General features: G+C 38.0%; 1 protein-coding gene across 7 annotated transcripts in view; it reads right to left on the bottom strand.

Moving 5' to 3' along the window:
* The window catches only part of LOC134658362 (ankyrin-2-like), an 82,738-nt gene that overhangs the window by 55,624 nt on the left and 996 nt on the right, over window positions 1-26,118 (bottom strand). For all 7 annotated transcript variants that reach the window (XM_063513998.1, XM_063513999.1, XM_063513993.1 and 4 more), the window contains exon 2: window positions 5,325-5,426. In XM_063513998.1, the coding sequence (XP_063370068.1) occupies window positions 5,325-5,426 (102 nt within the window). The remainder of the gene's footprint in view (window positions 1-5,324; window positions 5,427-26,118) is intronic.

Genomic DNA, 26,118 nt, shown 5'->3' with positions numbered 1-26,118 from the left:
GCTGTTGTACATATTCTGTAATTAATTTAATTACTAATAATTACTAATTACTAATTTAATATTATCATATTCAGTTTAAGGTTTGTATATATAACCGTTTAGGGACACAATAATTTAGGTACTTGTGTGAGGGCCATCTTAATTTAGATTTAGATTTGGTTGCAACGGCATTAGGGCAGCAATAATAATAATCCGGGTTTTGAGATACAGCCCTGCGACAGACAGACATACACCGAAGGCTTAATAATAAAGCAATTTCATAATTTTCAGTGGTCTATTTATTACGATTCTCGAGATACAGCACAGTGACAGATAGACAGACAGCGGAGACTTAGTACATAATGGGGTTTCGTGTGTGACCCTTCTGGTAACGAACCCTAAAAAACCTGCAATTATGTTGTGATCTCACCATAGAATGTACTTCCATTGTTACAAGTTGCGGTTAATAATATGAAGTCGTCGGCGATTTGATTGCGGAATGTAACTGAACAAATTGATTGCTCTCATTACAATTACACTATAATTATATTACATACATAATTAGAGTTTAATACATAGATAAATAGATAATTAACAAGTATTTTATGAAATTAGTTTTATATTTTTTAACAACGATTTTTCAATAAAATAATTGTTTATTTCAATCATTGATTCAATTTATTCAAATAATGATGATGAACTTTCAAAACGCTTTGATTTTGTGGACCAACTATAGGTATGCTATATGTACTTACTCGTAAATACCTAGTACCTGATTTCACCATATCGATTTGATTCGATACTGTATCTTGCGGTTATAAAATTATACAAACATAATAATGCGATCATCATGTGTTTGCGCAGTGTTTGTAAGACGTGTGTGTTAATTAGCAACACATACATTAACTGTATAATTATACCAGTATCTTAATATATTACCTTAATTGATCACGTTTACATTATTTATGTCACGACCTCACGACAGTTTATGCAAGATTGTCTCAAGTCATGTATCTTTAGTTTGTGATTTTTCTTGTATTTATTTATTATTTATATGAGTCTAGAGTGTTCCACTGCTGGGCAAAGGCCTCCCTCCTCCCTTTCCACGTATCCCGGTCTTGACCCGTCTCCCACCAGTTCCTGTCAAAGGCGTCAAGGTCGTCTCGCCAACGCCGTCGAGGTTTGCCGCGACCCCGGGTTTGATGTGGGACCCAATTGGTTGTTATTTTAGCCCACAAATTATCCGGCATACGGCAAACGTTAATTAACACAGTAATTTTTTTGAAAGCAAATAATTAATCATGTATCCCCATAGACGGCATAGACCCATAGAGTTTTACGGGTCAAGTCAATACGGGTAAGTGTGGCTGCGAAGTACTTAAGGGCTAATTTAGACGGTGCGAGAACTCGCATGCGAGTTTCATTACATTGCGTCATTTGGTCGGTCGGCTGAATTGATGTAACCTCAATGGTCCGCAATGTAGCTAAAATCATATACGAGTTCGCACGCCGTCTAAATGAGCCCTAAGTGTAAGGCCTGAGTGGACGCTCGAAGCGGAGCGTTCGGCGGGGCGTGCAGTGTGGCGTCGGGCTCACAAGTGATTTGAGCAGCGTGCACTAAGGGCCCGGCCACATGTCAGCGGTGCGGCGCCGCCGCCGCCGCGCGGCGCGGCACCGCAGAAATCTGCGGCGACGCCCGCCGCAACGCAAAATTCTGCGGTGCCGCGCTGCGGCGCCGCAAAGCGGTGCGCGGCGCCGCGCGCGGTGCCGCAAAGCGGTGCGTTTCGCCGCGCGCGGTGCCGCAAAGCGGTGAGTTTCGCCGCGCGCGGTGCCGCCAAGCGGCGTGCTGCGCCGCGTGCGATGCCGATGCCACGCTGCATAGTAAAGAATAAAATTCGACTACCAGTTGTTTAATGCTGTTGTTATAGCGATAGCGGTTCGCCAAAAAACGCTGCAAATGGTGTTAAAGGTATGAAAATCGGTACGATTGATCTTTAGGACATTTGAATCAATTTGACCCGAAGCACCAACAAATAAAAAAAAACGAGAGGAGTTATGACGTCATCTTTTTTTTGTATGAAATTTAAAAGAAAAATTGTTTAGAAACCTATCGTGTGTAGTATTAAACGAAAGGGCTTTCTGAGCCGATTCCAAAAATAGATCACATCATTATAACATATATTTTTAACACCACACTAAGTATCAAAATAATATGAGTGCCGTATCGCTTCGGGGCGGTCTATCGTCCTACACTACCAAAACGTAATATATAGAATATCAGTGACATTAAATTTGAACCTTAATACTATGACGATACCGGTTGTTTTTCAATATGAATGTTGTACTGGCACGTGCCAAGTCGGGAGCAAGCGCTTTTGCGATAATAGAGACAATGGCCTTTGTTTGAAAGATTACGGTTTGAAGCGAAAAGTTCACCTCAGAAGAGCCGTACTATACATTTGAGTCATTTTTTTTTTCAATTATAATAAAAATATTTTTCAAAACATACTAAGTTTGGGTTTCTCCAGATACAATACCGTTAAAATTTTTATCTACACACATGTCATTAGTGCTCTATAATGCGCTCAGAAACCGTAGGAAATGACCAGCTTTATTACAACCAATTTTACTATGAGAACTTTCGTATCTGTGGTAGTAGGAAAATTTGTACTGTAATGTTATAAGTAGTTATAACGTTACAAATTTTTTCTACTCCCATACCTTTATTTGTCATTTAAAAGGTCGTACACACACCTTTAAACCCCTATGTTATAGTTGTCAAGACAAATCTATTCCCCAAAAAAGTATTTGTGCATACACGCAGTATCTTTTTGGTACTTTTACGATACTTCGTGTAATTACCACTTAAAAAATATTGTATGAAATGCATTGTTGCCAACCTAATTTTAATTGTCATCTCTGACAGATGAATACTAAGAGCATTGCTGCCAATTTACAAAATATTCATTAGGTTCTATTATAGTAGAAACAATAAAATTGCTTCAGAAGTCAGAAACGCGCATGTGACACCCGTAATATAGCAAGATCCATAGACTACGAACACCGCTTAGCGTTGCTTGTTAGTCTGCATAGGCTACTGTGGCCAAAATCGAGAAAAAAAACTATCCAAATTGTAATTTAACTAAGAGCAAGTACCAGGGCCTCGTGAGTTACAAGAAGGTGTCGCTGACCAACCGGCCGTGGGGCGCGGGGCGCGGTGGCCGGATCGCGTATCTTAGCTGTATACTTTTGGTATGTTTACCTACATATATGTCCTATATGATTCCACTTGTTTAAAGTATTATTTTTGTTGAATGAAAAATATTTGTTAAACTTACAATTTTTTTTCAAAGTAAGTGCTTGGTCGTAGAAAAAGTATTGTATGCAACGTTGTTTAACCGAGTCAAAAAATACTCGTGGCGTCTTTATTAACAATTTTCGGCTTCGCCTCAAATTGTTACTCACGCCACTCGCCTTTTTTGTCCCCTCTTAAATAACGGTTGCATAAAATACTATTTAGTATCGTTATGAGTTTAAATTTGGAACAGCAGTCAAAACTCAAGTGGGTCTCTATTCTAGTATCCATAGATATTAAAACAGTTATCGATATGAAACGTCAGTTTAGTATGTTTTTTAATATTAACCGCAGGATATTTGATCTCGAGTGACATGAGAATAGGAACTTTATTCTTTTGTCTAGGAATTAAAAAAAACTATGGATGCGTGACATGCGTGAAAAAAGTTTTCATTCACCGTCATTTGGCGTACAGTTTATCTTTTAATTCGTTTTAAGTATGTGTTTAGATAAAGTAGTGTACATAATTAGGCATTAAAACTCGTGTGATCCTATTAAGAAACTTAAACCCACACTCGTATTTTGATGCCTCTCATTATGTAGCAGTCACATAAACTACTATTTTTGTTAAATATACCTCAAATTATACCTAATATCCTCATATCTAATTCTAATAAAGCAATTTTGAAAATATTTACATTTAGTGTATTTGTTAAAAATAAAAAAATGTTTTACTCTAAGGCCCACTTGCACCATTCCACTAATCCGGGGTTAACCGGTTAAACCTGGAGTTACCATGGTTACCAGTACATATTAACACTCGGTTAACGGTTTAACCGCTTAACCCCGGATTAGTGGAATGGTGCAAGTGGGCCTTAGAGTAAAACATTTTATTAGTTAAAATTACAAATAAAAATAAAAATTGTAAATTTAAAATAGACAAAACGCTTCATGTCGATCCTGGTGCAAAGGTGCCCATGGTGCTCGCAGCATTGCCACGCTGGATCACCACGGACAGCCTTTGCACGAGGAACGACTCGGAGCGGGGGCCTTCCCCTTTCTGTCTGAGCCGACGTCCTAAGTCGCGTGAAAAAATTAAAAATTGCTGAAAAAACGTAAATCCGTCTTCTAGGTGGTAGTTTAACCACTGGTACTGCCAAATAAAAAAATATATTCTTCTTCGCGTTTGGGCGATTACCGTTCTTCAACCAACCAACAGCGGCAGCTGACATTCACGAGGTTTCACGATACATAGACATAGACATAGACATAGAAAAGTTTTATTCAACATCACATGAAGTTGCAGAGTTAACAGATAGTGTAACACATTTTTTACAGATAAACCTTAAATTTAGACTTAAAAACTAAGAAATTGAGTTGTACATCTAAGGGAGAAATATTCATGAGTGTTAAATAGGAGCTTGCCTCAGCATAATGTTGCAGTATATTTAATTATTTACTACAACGCTGGTTTTCAGGCAGACCCTTGATACATTATCCCTTACTCGCTGTAGTCGAAAACATACATCTCGCTTAACTACTTTACGAGTTATCGCCTGAGAAAACATTGGTAACAAAAATCGTTTGCCGAGTTGTAGACCATCAACTACTCCTACTTTACATATAACGGTTTGCTTGAACTTTCTTAACATATCATCAACCCTCAAATCAAGTGCCTGACGCTTTGTGCTGGACGCTGCTGGTCAGTTGACAGAAAAAAAGACAGAATGGTTCGATTCAGCCTCGACCACTGGATTGTTACTTTTTCTTTAGTATAACTATGACATCTATTTCACTTTATAGTTATTTATCTTACTTTGAAATTAATTAACCTCCTAAGGCACAAGGTCCTACCTAAAGTCCTTCTTCAGTTCGATGAAATTTAAACTTCAATTAGAGCAGAGTCGCTTTTGCTTTGTATCGTTTAATTTTCAAACAACTTACAATCAACTCTATTTCCTACACTATAGGTTCAAATTTCGGTGGCAAATTTTAGATTTTTCATTTGTCTGGGCCTTACGAGGATATAGTAGTGGTGGAAGTTACTCACAGCATTGCTAACGTTGATGTCGACCCCCTGTTCTAGGAGGCTGATGATCTTCTCGATCTGGCCAGCGCGCGCGGCCCTCAGGAACGCGGTACTAGCGTCCGCCTGCAACAAAACACATACGACCTCAAACACTGTTGTCGTGTCTTCCAACCTCCGTGGGGGGCGATTTTTGAAATTCGACCGCTCGATTTCGTGTATTTCGTTCAGTAATATCTCCACTACTAGCCATGTAAATTCTATACTAATATAATTGAAAACGAGTGGTCAATACCACTAGATTCCCTATTTCTATCGCTCGTATTTCAAAAATCTGCATTTCGCCGTTTACCACCGATTTTCGAGTCGAGTCGAGTGACGAAATTGAGCGATCGAAATTCAAAAATCGGCCCCCTGACATAGCCCTACTGACTGACTGGCTGACTGACATACATATTTGGAACTACGGACATTTAAATTCAAAATTAGACATATGACAACGACACGACAAAATAAGATCAGTTCACGACGGACAGCCACCGAGACCAAACAGACAGTTCAACTCTCCAGTTATCTCCAGGTATCTCCATATGTTTCTTAGCACTTGCACCATCCCACTAACCCGAGGTTAACCATTAACCCAGTGTCAAATTGTACTGGTAACCATGGTAACTCCAGGTTTAACCGGTTAACCCCGGGTTAGTGGAATGGTGCAGGTGGAGCTTAGAGGTCTTCGTTCGTGACTTCTTGGGCTTAGAATTCAATAATAGTACCTACATTGTGTATTAAGGGCGGTAAACGAGTGTAAATTGAACCCCGAAGCCGAAGGCGAGGGCTTAATTAACACGAGTTCGTAATTCCTGTTAAGATAAGATAAGATAAAGATAATACGCTTTTCGTTCCACTACCACGCATTTCGCAAATAGCTACTATAATTAATTAATTAATGGTGCTCCCACACTGCCCTTTATATATTTTATAACTGCCTGTAAATAGGTTTTGTACCTATTCGTTTTAATTATTCTCGACTATAAAAACGCGAAAACAGGAAAACGGAATTTTATCCGTTTATCTCTCAGTTACGCATATAAATTTTACTCCTCATGCATATAGTACCATACAATTGTTCCGTCCATTCTTGGTACTACCTTTTTACCTGGCGTGACCATTACGTAAGCGAACAACTCGCGAACGCGAAGCGACGCCGCGAGGCGCGACGCGGCGCGGCGTGGCGCGGCGGGCCCACGGCGTTCGCGACTCGCAACGAGATCGCCCACGTAGAACACTTCTATAGGTATCAAAGGATTGATTCACCTCGCGCCGAATCGCTTCGCTTCGCGTTCGCGTGTTGTTAGCCTACGTAGTACGCTGCATTACTTACTAATTTGTATCAAACCAATGTCATATATTTGATATCCGAACACGCCCCCGGGGCCATTGGAAGAGCCAACTCACAAGTGTCCCTTTGAATGGCCTCATACATATTTAAGGGTCGTTATAATAGGGTGGTACCGAGCTGCCGATTGCTCGTTAATTATGGAATATTGGGGGTGTCAGGTGAGTATATCGTGCCCTTAAATCCATTCATTATTTAGTCGAAAATGTACTACTTAAAGAACTGCTGTAAAAAGTAAGTAAACGTATTTGTCTTTGTATTTTTGTATTTGTAAATGCCAGTCACCTCAGGCTACTTTAGGTTTAGATTTATGGTTTATTTATCTATTTTGTTATTTAATCACTGTTTTAATACATTCTATCAATATTTGTAAATACAAATACCTAATATTTTTTTAAACATTTGAAAACATACATTTTCAATTCTAAAATATAGGTAACCAATTACAAGAGGGACTTTATTCACCGTATAAGTATATGTCACTGTCAACCCTTCTTTTTCTCACATCAAAATTCCCCATTTCAATACAGCGGCACTTGGAAGTGTAAAGTGCTGGAAAGCACTTCTAACTTTCTAAGTGCTTGAGTCCAAATCAAACAGACTGAAAAAATATGACGCAGTCATTAAAATCATATTTGCCGCCCCATCTCACGGTTCGCAAATTTGAATAATAGCGTTTACAAAAAGCGCTGCAGGTACATACCTAAGACCGTGCGATTTTCCATCCGGAGGTCGCGGGTTCAATCCCTGGCTCGTACCAATGAGTTTTTCGGAAAAGTACGATATTATTATTTGATATTTCCCAGCCGCTTTTCGGCGAAGGAAAATAACGCAAAGAAACCGGACTAAGCCCTATAAGGCCTAGTTGGCGTGTTTTGACATATGTTAACTCTTCAAGTGGCATACGTATAGTTTGAGTTGTTGAAATTTTGATTTTATTTGAATGAATCAAATTTCCAATCCTCCATTCCTAGGTCATTTACCTAATCGGCCAGGACAGGAGGCGACGGACTACCAGTCTACCACTCCAAGAGCTAAGTGAAAAGAAACCGTTACATTAACAAGGTCCTCGATGTCATCGTTGGCATAGATATAGATATTATAAGTAGATGAAGCTTTACATTTAATTGGGCACAAAATGACGCATTCAGAGCAAACTTTTGTGAAAAATGTGTTTTTTTTTACATCACAAAAATCGATTTCCTGACATAAACAAATCTACATTCCGCCTAATGCATTCACACGGCACAGTGCATGTGCACGCGACCAATTATGTATTCACTCTATTTCGTACGATCACGTCTTACTAGCATCATTAGAGTTTGAATCTTCTGTACAGTAGTTACGAATCATATTTAAATGGCAGCACACAACACACGCTGTGCGCTAACAATTCTTTGTGACATTGGCGCTGTCGTATAAATGTGAATTGTAACTACTGTATAGAAGGTTCAAATTCCTTGTGGTTGCGCGAACGCAGAGGAATACAGTTGTCAAATCAACCAGCATAACGTGACCCCAAGCTTCATAACAAATATGCGTAGTCTCAGACTGCACTTGTCTGGTGACATGAGTTTTCGATTTCGGTAATTTAGACACCCCCGTTTGGGGGTTGCTGCCCTGGGGTGATTGTGAATGCTTTGTTTTTAATTTTTTTTCAACCGATTATTGTGTGGCGTCATTAAATCAGGCCTAATTGAAATATTGATCGAGTAATAAAGGGTTGTAAGTACATTCAGGATTCATTATTCATTTTTACAGACTTTCGAAGTAGGAAAAACATTAATTCGGGTTTTTATTCAGTAGCCTCAGTCATATAAAACAGATTTTATATTAAACAGATACTACATATAACATTAAGAACACCACAGTTGAAGCTCTGTAAACATGTTAAAATAAGTCGAATTGAATAAATGCAATTTCGTTCCCTTAAGTACCCACTTTCCCTACATTTCGAAAACTCAAATCGATAACAAAATATCAGTCACCGCCTCCCCTAAGGTGACGTCATTTCGTCTCGCCACTCTTCTATCATTTAGCATATCTACCGTAAAAGCATTTGAAAATCAGTTAGAGTTTGTACTTTAATGCATGTGAACAAGGTTTATAATAGAATGAATTTTGAAATGTACTTACGATGGATGTACGTGTGGGATATTATCGATAGGGGAGTTTTCGATGGTCTTTCCGATACTTTCCCCATTTGATTTATCGTCAAGTCATCTGCGCTATTTAGTTTGAGTGAATAGATTCCTCGAAATCGACATTTCGCCGCTATACTTACTCAACCTCGTACGTATCTGCAACACTCATTTGATGACAAAAACACCCGTATTCTGAATTAAAGAAAAGCGACATTTCCATGAAATGATTGTTGCAGATATTTATTTATTTATTTATTTATTTAAACTTTATTGCACAAAAGAAAAACTTATCGTACAAAAGGCGGACTTAATGCCAAAAGCATTCTCTACCAGTCAACCTTAAGGCAAAGCAGAGAGATTGTGGGCGGTGCAACTGCTACTACTACTAACAAAATTTAATATAAACCGCAAAGCTAATTAAAAAAAAAAATTACACACATAATATACACGATACATATAATATAAATACATATACCTAACAATTTAAATATATACAATAAAATATATAAATTATATAACTAAAACTAGGAATCCTTCATTCTAGCAGCAAAGAAAGCACGTACCGATTTCTTAAAAGCGAACTTGTTTGGGGCATTTTTAATACTAAGGGGGAGTCGGTTCCAAAGGCGCGCTACCTGCACGCAGAACGAATCTGACATGAAGCCAGTACGATGTGGAGGGATGGATAAAGACATATTGCCAGAAGAGCGAAGCTGACGGTCGCGAGAAACGCCGTAGTATTGAAAGAGGGACTTGAGGTATACATGAGAGAGTGGATCGTTTAGGACAGAGTATAGAGAGCAAAGCATGCGAACACTGCGTCGTTGACGGATGGGAAGCCAGCCAAGCTGGGAGCGGTACGCAGAGACATGATCGTACTTACGCAGGCAAAAAATGAAACGAATGCAGTTATTGAGAAGGCGATCCAACTTATTGAGAAGTTCTTCAGAAAGGTCCGGATAACACACATCGCCATAATCAATTATAGGTAGAATTAGAGTGTTTATAAGGAGAATTTTAGTCTTAATGGGCAAAAAGTGCTTTAGCTTGTTTAGTGAATGAAGAGAACCCATAACTTTTCGGCTGACCTCAGAAATATGAGGATAGATATGAGGTTGGAGATATGAGGAGGAGAAGATATGAGGTTGAGTAAGTATAGCGACGATTTGTCGATGATATTCGGGGTTGTAATCAGTTTTCATACGGCCAATAAAGGGCCTCGCACATGTTATGTTGCGTATCGTAGGATAATATCTATGTGTTACCTACTATTGTTAACTGAATTGTCGATTGCTTTTTCAAATTATGATGTTAAAATTTGTAAGTAAGATATTGCGATTATGATTAATGATTTGATCGCCTTACAGTGTGTTATAATATCAAATCCTGATACTTCAAGCCTTATCGTCTTTCTTATAATAGTATAATGAGTATACTGTGTAACCAGCCATCAGAATTTTGGGGGCAACAGGAAATGACGGGTAAGTTCTTATATCGGTAAAATCTGATGGTCACTTCCAGCTTTGTTTGACAAAAACTCTTTCGTATTATAATTCAAAATAAAGACAGTCCAGACTTGTCTGCTATTACTGCAGTTTCCAAGAAATATCGACATACTATAAAACAAATCTTTGTTTTCCAAGTCACTCTCAGTCTTTCTTCCCGCGTAACTTTCACTTTGAATCCACGCTGGACAAACAAAGCCAAACTTTATTATTTGTTCCCCTTTTTAGGGTTCCGTAGCCAAATGGCTAAAAACGGAACCCTTATGGATTCGTCATGTCTGTCTGTCTGTCTGTCTGTCTGTCCGTCCGTATGTCACAGCCACTTTTTTCCGAAACTATAAGAACTATACTGTTGAAACTTGGTAAGTAGATGTATGATTTTCACACAAAAATAGAAAAAAAAAAACAATAAATTTTGGGGGTTCCCCATACTTAGAACTGAAACTCTTAAATTTTTTTTCTTTAAACCCGTATGGGTGTTTTGTACACACGTATGTGTGGGATCTATGGATAAGTCTTCAAAAATGATATTGAGGTTTCTAATATCATTATTTTCTAAACTGAATAGTTTGCGCGAGAGACACTTCCAAAGTGGTAAAATGTGTGTCCGATCTAGTAAGTAGTTTTTTTTTAATACGTCATAAATCCCCTAAATACGGAACCCTTCATGGGCGAGTCCGACTCGCACTTGGCCGCTTTTTGTTCCGGCTGTCGGCGGAAAACTTATTGAGTTGGTTTCATTTCAAATGACATTTTAAATCGGATTCAACCATTTTAAGTTCACTGTACATTGAACATATCATTAGCATGATGAGGATTTATTGAGCAGTTTCTTCCATGTTTGCTCTGTCTCTTTAAATAAGCTTGTGGAACTCAAAAGGAGGGGAGACGTAGCCCGCAGTGCCATCAAAACGTCTCGACGCCAGACATCTTTGTCAGCCGGGAAGGAGCTATTTCCCGCCGAGGATTAAATGTCATAGTTCACTTCGAAACGTGTGAACTCTAACATTGTGAGCTGTAGGTTTAATACTCTATTACGGTACTTTTAATTGCTATTTTATATCACAATCAATTGTATTTCAAACGTATAATCTCTTTGAATTAAAACTCTCACTTCGGATTAGGTATTACTAAATTGAATAAGTAATGGCTGAAAGTGTGAGTTGTACATTTGTTTTCAAAGAAGGTATTTATCACATACCTACTTTATTTGAATAATAATTTAAAACAACCTTTATAACTAAATCTAAAGACATAAAAATACCATCTCACCGTAAGACGTATTATTTATTAACACTTAAGATTAATAAAGCAAATCATGTCATTTTCTCAGACACCTTTGTCAACGGCGAGAAACGAGATATTTTCCAACCTTTACCTATAAGAAATGTAAGCATTTAAAGTTTTCTTTCTGAAGTAGGTAGGTAACTAAAATATTTATTTATGTATTTTTCTTGAATTTTAAATCTATGCGTCACGCATGCTCTACACATCAAATTGAATTTTTAGGAGTTTCAACTTTCAAGTCACACACGAACGCCGTTACATATTCTAAAGGTAACTGAGTCTTTACCAATAATGAAGGAACGTGACTACTTAATATTCAACCCGGTGGTAAATATATTTTTCATGTCTCATTCTCTGAAAGAGGGTCATTGTTGTTCTAAAAGGTGTGCAGAAAATGATGTTTCTGCACTAGAGCATTTTACGTTCCAAGTACGACTATATGATTTTTTTACGATAAGCAATAGAAATTTGGGTTTACAATAAAAATTTCTACTTTCTCATGTTTAAAAAAATACACGCATTTTACTTTCTCGTATTCTAAATGAAAAGTAGAGTGTTTAACCCGAGTGTAAGGCACTCATCTCTGCCGAGGTACCTAGTTTGGCGCTCGAACGCAGTGAAACTCCAATAGTCCGAGACTGAAATGAGTGCCTTTCATCCCTTGGTTAACTAATTATTTATATTATGTAAGATTTGCCAATACCAGATTACAGGTACATAGGCTTCAGACAAGCTGAGCTAAGTCTGAGCTAAGTTATAGATTCACCGGCTATTCACGTTCAGCGCCGTGACCTGTTTCGCCGTTTATAGCCGCGACGGATATACCCGTTTTTATTGGTCCGTGATATCACGATCGTGACAATGGCGGATAATTATTTATTAAGATAATTTAATACCTATCTGGGTCATATGTGCGCAGAAAAAGTGCTGATGGAATTTTTATTCGCGATAGTATCCTACCCTTAGTATAGTTAGCATCCTGCTATTATCCAACCCGGATTCAGATCATTTTGAACACCTCGCCCGCTTAGCAACTATTGCTGCTGACTGTACCAACGAGTACAAGATTTTTTTTTCTCCATCCACTCTAATGTAACATTTGCGAAAAAAAAACATATTTTTTTTTGTAATATAGGTACTTACTTTTTGTATTTGTATTGTCAACCTAAAATAAAATAAACTCTCAAACCCAGACTACCCTGGGGTGCTAATCCCCCCACAAGGCTAGTACCCCCTCAATAGCCTGTCTATCCCTTGACTAAACAACGAGCCCCATTGTCCTCTTTGCCTTGTCTGCACATATTACTCAGACAATATTGCTATCCACAAGCCAATATTAAAATAAGTAAAACAATATATTTTAACTTCTTTAGAAGTTGAATTTTTTTTGAAAAACCAAGAAAAACTTAACGTTACTCGTAGTTTCAACTGATAGAAAATATCGACAGAGTAAAATAATCTACTTAAATGATTCAGTACTTAATATTAGCCCCATTGAGTTTAGGCCCAATACCTATAATATATATTTTTTGTATAATTTTCATTTTTTCGCAAAAATCGAGATGAGATGATGTTTCCCCCCCAAATGGGGGGTTGGCAGGAGTCCTAGTAATAGGGTCCCGTTTTTTGGGTACGGAACCCAAAAAAATTATAAGCCCCGTTCTTAACTTATCATTTTATCAACTCTCGAATACCAAATTAATATTCCTTGTCATATTTTCGATGAACTTGCTAGTGGAAGGAGCCTTGAACAATCCGCTTACCGATAGGATTTGTATATTCTATCTCGAAAATTCTCCCGAAGATATCTCTGGAATTATCCTTCGAACCTTCATAGGGTTTGTTTACGAATGTACCGTCTTCAATGTCACATTGGAGGGGTGGTTTACCCCTAGGTATGTGACCAACGTCAAGGAGAAAGCGAATAGCTGTAGATTACTTTCTCGCGACGTATAGGTAGGAGACGTATCTGAGCGTTTATTTTATTTTTTGCCAAAATAGCAAAAAAATATATAAAAAATATATATTGTGAATTTTTTTGCCACTCCTGTGTTATTTCTAGTCAGGATCGCGAGCCCTTTTCATCCTTATAGGAGAAAAAAAGTGTCCTAAAATTTTCATACATTTTTCAACCTTTCCTTTTTGTTACCACCATACAAAGTATATGGGGAAATGGTCACACAATAGGAAAAAAATCTGGGACATTGTTTTACCCTATATTAGGATCGAAAGAGCTCGTGATTCTGAGTAGAAATAACACAAAAGTGCCAAAAAAGGTCCCAGAAAATAAAAATGCCAAAAAGTAAAAGAAACGCTCATCTATTATCTATTAATCTCATTAAGTGATTAATTTTTCTTTAACTTAAGGTAACTTTGAAATTTGTGACTTTCGATCAGAAAAGGGTCGTTATGCACGTGAAATATAAGGATTCCTCTGATGGAAAGTCTCATTTTCAAGAAACATTGTCCGTCAATTCAATTCAACTTTCCGATTTATCTTCCAACAAATCACACAAAATTTACATTTCATTATTATACCAACTTCTAACGAATACATATTCCATCAGATTGATTAAAAACCGCAATTTAAAGATAAACAAATGTCTCGATTATGCACCCTTTTATTCAAATCCGCCACCGACCGCGAGAAAATTGAAACTAAGTGGGTTTTTACGTTCTCCGTGTAACCACAATTCATATTCTTTTAGATGTAAGTAAGATTTATTCAAGTGTGAGGAAAGTAATTTATTTTACATAATTTAATGGAGATGAAACTTTCACCATGAAAGTGATTTTACATAAGTAGTTGTAGTTACAGGACCGTTACTCAACATTGCGTACCCAAAGCATTTCGTGACCCAAAAAAAACATGCTGTACTTATGTAAGTTTTTGTATCTAAATATTGAGTGTGTGTATAATAAATTTCATGTACCTTTTATTAGGCGTGTCTCACTCCGCGATTTCGTCGCTTTGCTACAAGTAGCTAAAAGTACATCCGTTCGGCCCCAATTTTGGGGAAAGCCATAAGCCGCGCGTGGCGCTGTCGCCACCTACCGGCCATATCTGTGCTGATCGTAACAGACGCATTTTGTTAGAGAGTGAGTCTTCTGTACTTAGTACTATTATTTATTCTGTGCTTTTATCTAATATCCGATCTACTAGTTTCAGTCATTTATATGTAAATAAATTATTTGCTTTATTGCGTGATAATTTCAATAGTTTGGGACCCTACAATACTTGCGTGTACGCATGTCAGGCGTATTTGCTATACAACAATAGCCACGTGTCCACGACACAAGTTATTAAGCTTGGACCCTTTCCATGATTTGCGTTTTTTGTGCGTTAATATCGTATTTATGGTAGCTACCCTTATTTGGTGTACCTACTGCAGTGTGTTGATTTTGGATTTAGTAAAATTGTAAGCAAAAAAGGCGAATATAACTGTAATATTATCAGGCCCTTAAACATTCCCTGCAATAGATACTTTAGAACACAACTGAATATGTACCGTCGATAAGTACGTACTTACGTAGAATCAGAAAACAACTGAAAAAAAAAACTGTAGTATAATTACTTTGAAAATCAACGTTACAGGTTCTACATACGTTCTAAGTACCTGTAAATAGTTATACTGATAGTCACAGGACTCACAGGCTTACTCCGACCAAGATCCTTTTAGATGGTCCCAGGCCGAATGCCTACGGATTTGGATTCCTCGCAAGTGTATTTATGGAATGACATTCAATAAATAAAATAAGCTCCGAAGAACTCATTGGCACTTTTGTAAGCCAATATCTCAACTACTAGGTATTTAAATTCTACTAATAGAATTAAAAACAAGTGATCAATACCGCTAGACTCCCAATTTCTATCGCTCGTGTTTCAAAAATAGCATTTCGCCGTTTACCACAGATGTATTCGAGTGACAAAATCGAACGCTCGAAATTCAAAAATGGCCCTGGATCTAAACCCATTCAACTACGAGACAAAAAAAATATGCGACTATGTGTTTACAGACATAACATGTACTTTTTTAATCAACATATAAAAGGATGACTAACCCCTGTAGTTGTAGACACTCTGTCTCCATTCGTATCGATTCGGTCTCTATATTCCCCATACGTTAAGGTTGTGAGGGAATTATTCATGTTGGAGCAACATTTTCTATTGACACTGGAAATTACCTGGGTCAAACACAAAACTGTGTTTGCGTCTTTTCTGTAGACATACGCAAAAGTTAAGGGCTAATAAAGGTTAATTTTCTTATTTAACTCTTAAAATCCACATGAAAACGTACTCCTTCTATTTGGATAAGGAAGTACTTATGATAAAATCATTACCTACATGCCCACAAGCTGTTAACTATTGCCCACAGGAGAGAAAACTTGTGTGTTTGCACGAACTGTACAGTGAATGAACTGTATCTCTGTATGTTCACGCAAGATTCGCGCTAAACTCAAAAACTACCTACTTAATGGATTTTCCTACGGTTTTCACCTATCAATAGAGTGATTCTTGAGGAAGGTTTAGGTGTATAATTTGTTAGTGCTAAGCCCAGGGGGACGCTAGTTTATTTATTTATTTTTATTTTATTTATTTCAGTAGTAGTAGTAAACTATTATTGTACAAAAAGACATATTAAAAATAACAAAGAAAATAGTAAGAAGTACAAGCGTACTTATCCGTTTGAGGGATCTCTTCCAGTTAACCTCTCTCTTCTTCCTCGCGTTATCCCGGAATTTTTGCCACGGCTTATGGGAGCCTGGGGTCCGCTTGACAACTAATCCCATGATTTGACGTAGGCACTAGTTTTTACGAAAGCGACTGCCATCTGACCTTCCAACCCAGAGGGGAAACTAGGCCTTATTGGGATTAGTCCGATTTCCTCACGATGTTCTCCTTCACCGAAAAGCAACCTTCCAGTTAACCTTTGAGTAGATAAATAATAAGTAAACCTGAACATTGTCATGTCTGACGCCAATCCCGCTCGGGCCGCGCCCGGCAACAAGCCTTTGCCGCTCATTAGTCCAATTAGCTGGTTTTAATTCAATTTGGACGTTTACCCGCGGACTTACTGCCCCAATGAGGCTTTTTATGGCTTGCAATTTTGCGAATTGTTTATTAGTGAATTAAATTATTTAAAGTTATCAGTCGTGAGTCATATTATTTTCGGAGTCAGTCGCGGTCGTCACGGACTTTTAGGATTTATTTTCATTGGTAATTTCAAGCACAAGTAAAGAGCGCAAAAGGAACTGTATTAAAAACCGAATTATCTGCTTTGAAATTCGGTTTTTCAATAGTATACAGTTCATTTAAGTAAATCTTACTACGACGGAATACGGTTCCCTAAGGGTCTCCCCAAACTTATCGACGCGGAATCGGCAATGCCAATAGAAATGAAACTTTATGTCCACGCAATAAGAGCGATAAAGACGCCGACGCGTCGGCCGTCGACGGCCGAACGGAGCCGAACCGAACCTTACCTGTTTATGCTGTTTACTATCGGCTTTCGCCGAATCCGCGTCGATAAGTATGGGGAGACCCTAATCCTAAGTTCAATACCTACTTACTGGGTAGGGTAGGTTGCTGTTAGCCTGTTAGTATGGACGTCCAACAAGTTAGTTATACCTACTGGACGTCTTCCGTTATGCCTATTTTGCGTATAGGTATGTAAATCGCGATTAGGTATAGCAAAGGGATAATAGAGTTGCAGATTAGCGGCTATAATCGTGCCAACGATCTGGACAAAACCCATAAAATAAAGCGTATTTTAAACATTCAAGGCAAAAAAAACCGTGTCTGGGGGCACGGAAGTGCCCCCGCCAAGTCGAGCATAAACTTTATACGGGTTCTTTTTGCCTTGTATAAAGCTAATGTTTGACGCAAGGACTCTTCCAAACCCGTGATCAAGGATAATTTATCTACCATTTTTCCTCCATTTTTTTCTCGCAACAACTGTCAGATGGAGCATTGTGGGAACTAAGCCGGTGATAGATCACAGAGCTCTTATTTATTGCTTTTCGATACTGATGAAAGAAAAAGTTAGTGATGAATGTATCAGGAAAACTTAGATCCAATTATACGATCCAGGTTTTGTGGTTGGGCTTATCCTTGCGAAAAAAAAGATTTAACCCCCCAACGGAGAATAGGGGATGTTTTAAGTTAAGGCATTTGTGTGTCTGTCTGTTAATTGTAGCCGCCCAACCAAGAACCTATTTGAGTGCTGTTTTTTTAATCGAAAGTGTTGTCTGTCGAAACAATACTTCGATAAGTTTCAACTCACTAGATGACGCTGTTTTAAGTATGTGGCGGGTTTTTAATGTTGATGTAACTTTACTATATTACTTATGACAATATCACAATTGTAACAGTTTTGAGATGGTTTTGAGATCTGATGACAGCTGTGATACGCACAATAGTTCAATGAAAATACTGTATTCCCTCGAGAAAATTCAGAAAATCTCATGTAGCTCATTCTACAACCGGCCGGCAAAGTTAATTCAAAAGCCGGCGTTCATACTAGAGTCAGCAAAATAATTCTTTCTTAATGTCTCCCTTTTTTAATCGACTTCCAAATCTCAAAGAAGGAGGTTATCAATTCGGTTGTATGTTTTTTTAACAGACTTCCAAATCTAAAAGGAGGAGATTATCAATTCGGTTGTATGTTTTTTTTTTTTTTTTTTTTTTTTTTTTTTTTTTTTTTTTTTTTTTATGTTTGTTACTCCATATCTCCGTCATTACTGGACCGATTTTGAAAATTCTTTTTTTGATTGTATGTATATGCATACAGATTGGTCCCGTTTTTGTCAAAACCCAGTTCTGATGATGGGATCCATGAGGAATCGAGGGAACTCCTCAAATCTTAAAGGCTTTTTGCGAAAAAATATAGTGATTTTTGTGTTTTTATCAACAAATCAAGCATATACATTCAGAAACGTGACATTTGATGAAGTGGAACTGCTGATGATGATCAGAACGGAACTCTTCAACGACGCATAGTTCACGTTTGGCGATTTGTCCTCTTCGTTATGTTTGTTAAGCAAGTTAAGTTTTTAAGCAACATTTTTGTCAAGCTCGAGTTCTCATGATGGGATCCATGAGGAATCGAGGGAACTCCTCAAATCTTAAAGGCGTGCGTATAGAGATTTTTGTATTTTCATCAGAAAATCAAGCATTTTTATTAAAAACTGTCGCATTTGATGAAGTGGAACTGCTGATGATGATCAGAACAGAACTCTTCAACGACCCATAGTTCACGTTTGGCGATTTGTCCTCTTCGTTATGTTTGTTAAGCAAGTTTAGTTTTTAAGCCACATTTCTGTCAAGCTCGAGTTCTGATGATGAGATCCATAAGGAATCGAGGGAACTCCTCAAATCTTAAAGGCATACATATAGTGATTGTTGTGTTTTAATCAACAAATCAAGCATATACATTTAAAAAGTAACATTTGAGGAAGTGTAACTGCTGATGATGACCAGAACGAAACTCTTTAACGACGCATAGCTCGCGTTTGGCGATTTTTCCTTTTCGTTATGTTTGTTAAGCAAGTTAGGTTTTTAAGCCATATTTATGTCAAGCTCAAGTTCTGAACATGGGATCCAAGAGAAATCGAGGGAACTCCTCAAATCTTAAAGGCACACGTATATAATTTTCTGTATTTTCATCATAAAATAAAGCATTAACATTAAAAACTGTCGCATTTGATGAACTGGAACTGCTGATGATGATCAGAACAGAACTCTTCAACGACGCATAGTACATGTTTGGTGATTTCGAATTTCGACTTTGACTTGGACTGGGACCCGGACTCGGATCCAGATCCGGCCTCGTACCCGGATCCGGTTCGGACCCGAACCCGGACTCGGACACAGACCCGGACCTTGACCCGGAAAACCACTATGATACCTAAACTAAACAAACTACTATGATTACCTACCATAAAATGTAGGTATAAAGTATGATGAGGCCAAACCCCTCCCGCTCAAATCCCCGTACACCGCACCGCATGCGCCGTTAGTGGGTTAGGTTAGGTTTGAACTGCTATCCTCACAGAACCGAACAAAAGTGGGTTAGGTTAGGTTAGAACTGCGAGCCTTACAGAAACGAAATGCTACTAGAAAAGTGGGTGGTTTTACCTCCTTTTCTACATAGCGCACCATCTACAATAATCTTTCACCGGGCCGCATAGAAGTCGGTTTTTTTTTTCATCGAAAGTGTTGTCTGTCGAAACAATACTTCGATAAGTTTCAACTCACTAGATGACGCTGTTTTAAGTATGTGGCGGGTTTTTAATGTTGATGTAACTTTACTATATTACTTATGACAATATCACAATTGTAACAGTTTTGAGATGGTTTTGAGATCTGATGACAGCTGTGATACGCACAATAGTTCAATGAAAATACTGTATTCCCTCGAGAAAATTCAGAAAATCTCATGTAGCTCATTCTACAACCGGCCGGCAAAGTTAATTCAAAAGCCGGCGTTCATACTAGAGTCAGCAAAATAATTCTTTCTTAATGCCTCCCTTTTTTAATCGACTTCCAAATCTCAAAGAAGGAGGTTATCAATTCGGTTGTATGTTTTTTTAACAGACTTCCAAATCTAAAAGGAGGAGATTATCAATTCGGTTGTATGTTTTTTTTATTTTATTTTTTTTTTTATTTTTTTTTTATTTTTTTTTATGTTTGTTACTCCATATCTCCGTCATTACTGGACCGATTTTGAAAATTCTTTTTTTGATTGTATGTATATGCATACAGATTGGTCCCGTTTTTGTCAAAACCCAGTTCTGATGATGGGATCCATGAGTAATCGAGGGAACTCCTCAAATCTTAAAGGCTTTTTGCGAAAAAATATAGTGATTTTTGTGTTTTTATCAACAAATCAAGCATATACATTCAGAAACGTGACATTTGATGAAGTGGAACTGCTGATGATGATCAGAACGGAACTCTTCAACGACGCATAGTTCACGTTTGGCGATTTGTCCTCTTCGTTATGTTTGTTAAGCAAGTTAAGTTTTTAAGCAACATTTTTGTCAAGCTCGAGTTCTGATGATGGGATCCATGAGGAATCGAGGGAACTCCTCAAATCTTAAAGGCGTGCGTATAGAGATTTTTGTATTTTCATCAGAAAATCAAGCATTTTTATTAAAAACTGTCGCATTTGATGAAGTGGAACTGCTGATGATGATCAGAACAGAACTCTTCAACGACCCATAGTTCACGTTTGGCGATTTGTCCTCTTCGTTATGTTTGTTAAGCAAGTTTAGTTTTTAAGCCACATTTCTGTCAAGCTCGAGTTCTGATGATGAGATCCATAAGGAATCGAGGGAACTCCTCAAATCTTAAAGGCATACATATAGTGATTGTTGTGTTTTAATCAACAAATCAAGCATATACATTTAAAAAGTAACATTTGAGGAAGTGTAACTGCTGATGATGACCAGAACGAAACTCTTTAACGACGCATAGCTCGCGTTTGGCGATTTTTCCTTTTCGTTATGTTTGTTAAGCAAGTTAGGTTTTTAAGCCATATTTATGTCAAGCTCAAGTTCTGAACATGGGATCCAAGAGAAATCGAGGGAACTCCTCAAATCTTAAAGGCACACGTATATAATTTTCTGTATTTTCATCATAAAATAAAGCATTAACATTAAAAACTGTCGCATTTGATGAACTGGAACTGCTGATGATGATCAGAACAGAACTCTTCAACGACGCATAGTACATGTTTGGTGATTTCGAATTTCGACTTTGACTTGGACTGGGACCCGGACTCGGATCCAGATCCGGCCTCGTACCCGGATCCGGTTCGGACCCGAACCCGGACTCGGACACAGACCCGGACCTTGACCCGGAAAACCACTATGATACCTAAACTAAACAAACTACTATGATTACCTACCATAAAATGTAGGTATAAAGTATGATGAGGCCAAACCCCTCCCGCTCAAATCCCCGTACACCGCACCGCATGCGCCGTTAGTGGGTTAGGTTAGGTTTGAACTGCTATCCTCACAGAACCGAACAAAAGTGGGTTAGGTTAGGTTAGAACTGCGAGCCTTACAGAAACGAAATGCTACTAGAAAAGTGGGTGGTTTTACCTCCTTTTCTACATAGCGCACCATCTACAATAATCTTTCACCGGGCCGCATAGAAGTCGGTTTTTTTTTTCTTAAAAATTATTATACTTAGTATCAGTTTCTCCAAACAGCTGTTGGCGGTAGATAAATAAAAGAATAAGCGAAGGCGACACCCGATCCGAGTCAAGGGCGGACTAATGGCTCGGCAAATTACGAAAGGGCTGAGGTTGAGGCTTAACACAGACTTGTTTCGAATTACATCCTTCATTGATCCCACTTTTGGGTTATATCGGGTTAGACGGGATAAGAAAAACACTGGGGCAATAGGGAATCATCATACTGGTTCTCTTGGTCCAAGCAAAAGAAACTATTATTTAACTTACCCCACTTGATCTTAATAAGAATAATCTCAGTTCTGCATACGTTTCACTGCTGAGTACAGGCCTCTTGGCTTGTATATTACGAGAAGAATTAGACTAAAGTCCCCACGCTGCCCAAAAGCGGTTTGTGAATCTTTTGACCGCAGATTTTTTCACCATAGATATTAATAAATATTTCCTCACATTGTTTTCTTTCACCAATAAACAAGTGGTGAGGATAAAATGAAATTCAATAAATAAACGTTAAAAACCAGTCCGTAGGTATTCGAACTCAGAAAGATCCCATGACCATTAACCTGATTGACTCACGTTGCAAAATGAAAGCCTAGTATTAGAATCAAAATGATTAAAAATCGTAGAACACATCAAGCCATAGAAGCCAATTCATGATAAACTACATAATTATTTTCATAACTTCCAGACCAAAAACTATCTTCCTTGGCGCGGAAATAACTTCAGCAAGCTAACCTAACTGGATAGCAACACCGGCGAAGCCACGATCGATCCATCCGGCCAGACCCCATTCCTACCTCTCACCGACTCAAAACGTCAGTAAAACCAGTCTAAGTACATTTTCTGATAGGTAGAGCTTTATAAAGCGTCTATAGATCAAGTTAGGATGGCTCTTAGAATGCCCGTTGCGCTTGCAGCGATGGTAGAATTCAGCCGGGTCTAGCTTTGCGACAGACCTCGGCTAATATAACCGGGCTTCATGTAGGTGATGTAGGTACCTACGGCAATGCCGATTTAGGTACATAGATCAGCAGTACCAAGTTCAGACATGATTCAATTGAAATTCATCGGTCGTTAATTGGGTTTGAGAGGTAAGAGAGATAAGTTATTGTCATTTAGATAAAGTTCCAAATTTAAGAAAGTTTTTTTACAAACAATTTAGTGTAGGTAGTTAAAAGAAACTGGGAAAAGTTTTCACAACACCAGATCGTAAAGACTCCCTTTATTGTTCATAAACCGAAGCGAAAGTTGCATTTTATCCAAAAGAGTGGCAAACTAGAATTGACTTTTAAGTGATAATAATTTTGAATGATAAATAGCGTTCATATGGATTTTGGATTTGATTTGTAATTTAATTTTTAACAAGCAGAAACGTCTGCGAACGATGCTATCAAGCCTAGAATAAATTTAAAAGTGGAAAAATAAATGTCTTCGGTGAGACTTGAACTCACGTCCTCTGGATCGATACTTGATTTGTAAAGTTTTACAGTTAGTTGGTTTAAACCTTGTGCGAATCTTTCAGGCGCTGGCAAATATTTACGAGTACCTACCTACTAAACTAGAAAGCACATTCTACTGCAACAGAAAGCAAGATGTTTTGGTAACTGTTAGATTAGATTAGCGTAAGTAATATTGTTAAAGTGGTTCTGGGTATTTATATCTGCCATCGTCAAATTACCCCGCTTTCTAATTTACCCCAATACACCTTAATATCATTTTCGCACTAAAATATCTAAAATGAATATTAATGAAAATGTTACAATGTTCCGAAATTCCGCGCAGAAATGTCTAAGAGAAGGCCCTAATTTTCTCATTTCCCGAAGATCGGAACTCTGGCAGACAATTCGTTTCCCATCGTAATTGATTCGATTATGCGGCCTCTATAGACATTCGGAGGCTCGGTTTATTGACTACCTTACTAGACTCCGCATTAAGGATGACTCACGTTAGACCGGGCCGTGTCCGGGCCGGAGGTTCCGGCGCTTATTTTTCTATGACAGATTACCGGTGAACACGTGATGATTTCCATAGAAAATGAAGCTCCGGAAGCTTCGGCCCGGACACGGCCCGTTCTAACGTGAGTTATCCTTTATAGAATATAATATAATTATTTTTATTAACACAAACACACACGAAACAAATAGGTATTAAGCACTAGTTTTTACGAAAGTAACCGCCATCTGACCTTTCAACCCAGAGGGGAAACCAAGCCTTATAAATTTTAGGTCGGTTTACTGACGATGTTTTCCTTGTGTGACGAAGCAACTGGTAAATATCGAATGATACACATAAGTTCCCTAAAACTCTTTAGTACAAGCCGGGGTTTGAATCCACGACCTCCGGATTGAAAGTTGCACGCTCTTACCGCTAGCTTATCAACGCTTCTCTTGTCTTACTTGCTCCAAGTGTGCCAAACATAAAGGAGCCTCGTCTGCCAACAAACCACTCTGTGTAATATTTAAAACTCTCGCGTGTTGAACACATATTAGCTCACATAAAATAAATAAATTTCGAACAGGAATTTGAATAAATTTAAAGGTAATAAAATAAATTTCGCGATAGACTCGTCTATAAATGTGAGTTAATAAACCACTCTGTGGTTTGGAAAAATAATTAATGTCAATTAATCAGTTGTAAGTAAGATTTGTAAAAAACGTTTATTTTATTTTATTGGAAAGTGATCTGGCGATTCGCTTGGATGTTCCAAGGTGAAAGAGGAGTATTTTAAATGTAAAAAAACAGTATTTAAGCTCTTCTAGAGACGAGAGAGGGAGAGAGAATTGGGGAGAAACATAATTAGTCAAAATGTCTGTGACTTCTATTTGCAATTGTATTGGATGTCTCTTCAGATGTTTTTTTAAGAAATATTCATGTGAACCCAAGAGATTTGGTTTTGGCATTTCGTTTTTATAGTTCAATGAACTTTTCCCGCGACTTCGTCTGCGTGGTTGGTCAAAAAGTAACCGAAAAAGTTTTTGGCAAAAATCTCATTTTTGGTACAAGCTTTTATCGCTGACTGTACTTTTCTTACGACAGACGACTAATAATACTCATCGAGACAATTCTAAAAACCCCTAACACAATTAGGTTGCGTTGTTTCATCACAGAGTTCCTATGGCCAGCTCCTGTCTCTATCATCAGATCAGCTCGATGGTACCATAATATTGCATTGTCACCCGACTTACATGTGTATGCAAAATTTCAGCTCAATCGGAAACCGGGAAGTGGATCAAATTTAACTTGCAAGATTTGATTACAGACCGAGAGACAGACAACGGGACAGGTGAAACTAAATAAAAGTTTGTAAAAACCTCGCGTGTTCTTGCACAAGCACGTATCTGCCAATTTACTATGTAGATTTTTGCAAATAACCCGTTATCATTTCCCGATCAGAGAGACAAGCCCCCTAAGAGTAACATTCCATTTCTGACCGCAGCTGCACTACCTACTGAACGCATCGCTGTTACTATCAATTTCCATAGTTAAATGAACAGTAGTGCAGCTGCGGTTGGAAATGGACTGCCACCTTAAGTCATCGCAAGACATCAAAGGGGGCGCAGAATGCTTCTGCAAATTACAAAACCATAAATAGAGTCTGTGCGGAAAGAGAAGAGTCGTAGAATGTATTGGATCCCATACATTTCACGACTCTTCTCTTTCCGCACGGGCATGTAGTTTTATATGCAAAAATAATAAATTGGAAAACCGTTTCTCATTACAGTTACCCGTAACATATCAGCGTTAAGTTACAAGGTTACAACTGCAACATTAATCATATTCAAGGTTAAGTTAATTTGTTAAGTCTAGACTCTAGACGAAAATAGAAGTTTATTAAAATTTCAGCCGGCTTTTCATAATAGTCATTATTAGCCTTTGTCAGCATTATATCACATCTAATAACAGTAATAACTATAGATATTACTACATAGTATAAAACACAGTCACTTCCCGCTGTATGTTTGTCTGTCTGTCTGTATGTATGCTTAGATCTTGAAAACTACGAAACGGATTTTGATGCGGTTTTTTTAATAGATAGAGTAATTCAAGAGGAAGGTTTATGTATAATTTGTTAATACGTGCGAGGCCGGGGCGGGTCGCTAGTACATGATAAAACTGGATTAGGAGCTTTTTCAAGTTTATAAAGGGTAAGACGGGGTAAGTTAGACAAAAGACAAACGGTTGATACTTTATTTGGAGTTTTGGATAATCTTCAGCCTGTAGAACAGATAAGAGACTAAGAAAGTAGGGTTTATTTTATAGGAATATCGACTAACAATTACTATA

Source organism: Cydia amplana, chromosome 22 (assembly GCF_948474715.1).
Source record: "Cydia amplana chromosome 22, ilCydAmpl1.1, whole genome shotgun sequence".
Classification (NCBI taxonomy): domain Eukaryota; kingdom Metazoa; phylum Arthropoda; class Insecta; order Lepidoptera; family Tortricidae; genus Cydia; species Cydia amplana.
The sequence above is the reverse complement of the archived record's forward strand: the minus strand, read 5'-3'. Positions and strand labels throughout refer to the sequence as shown.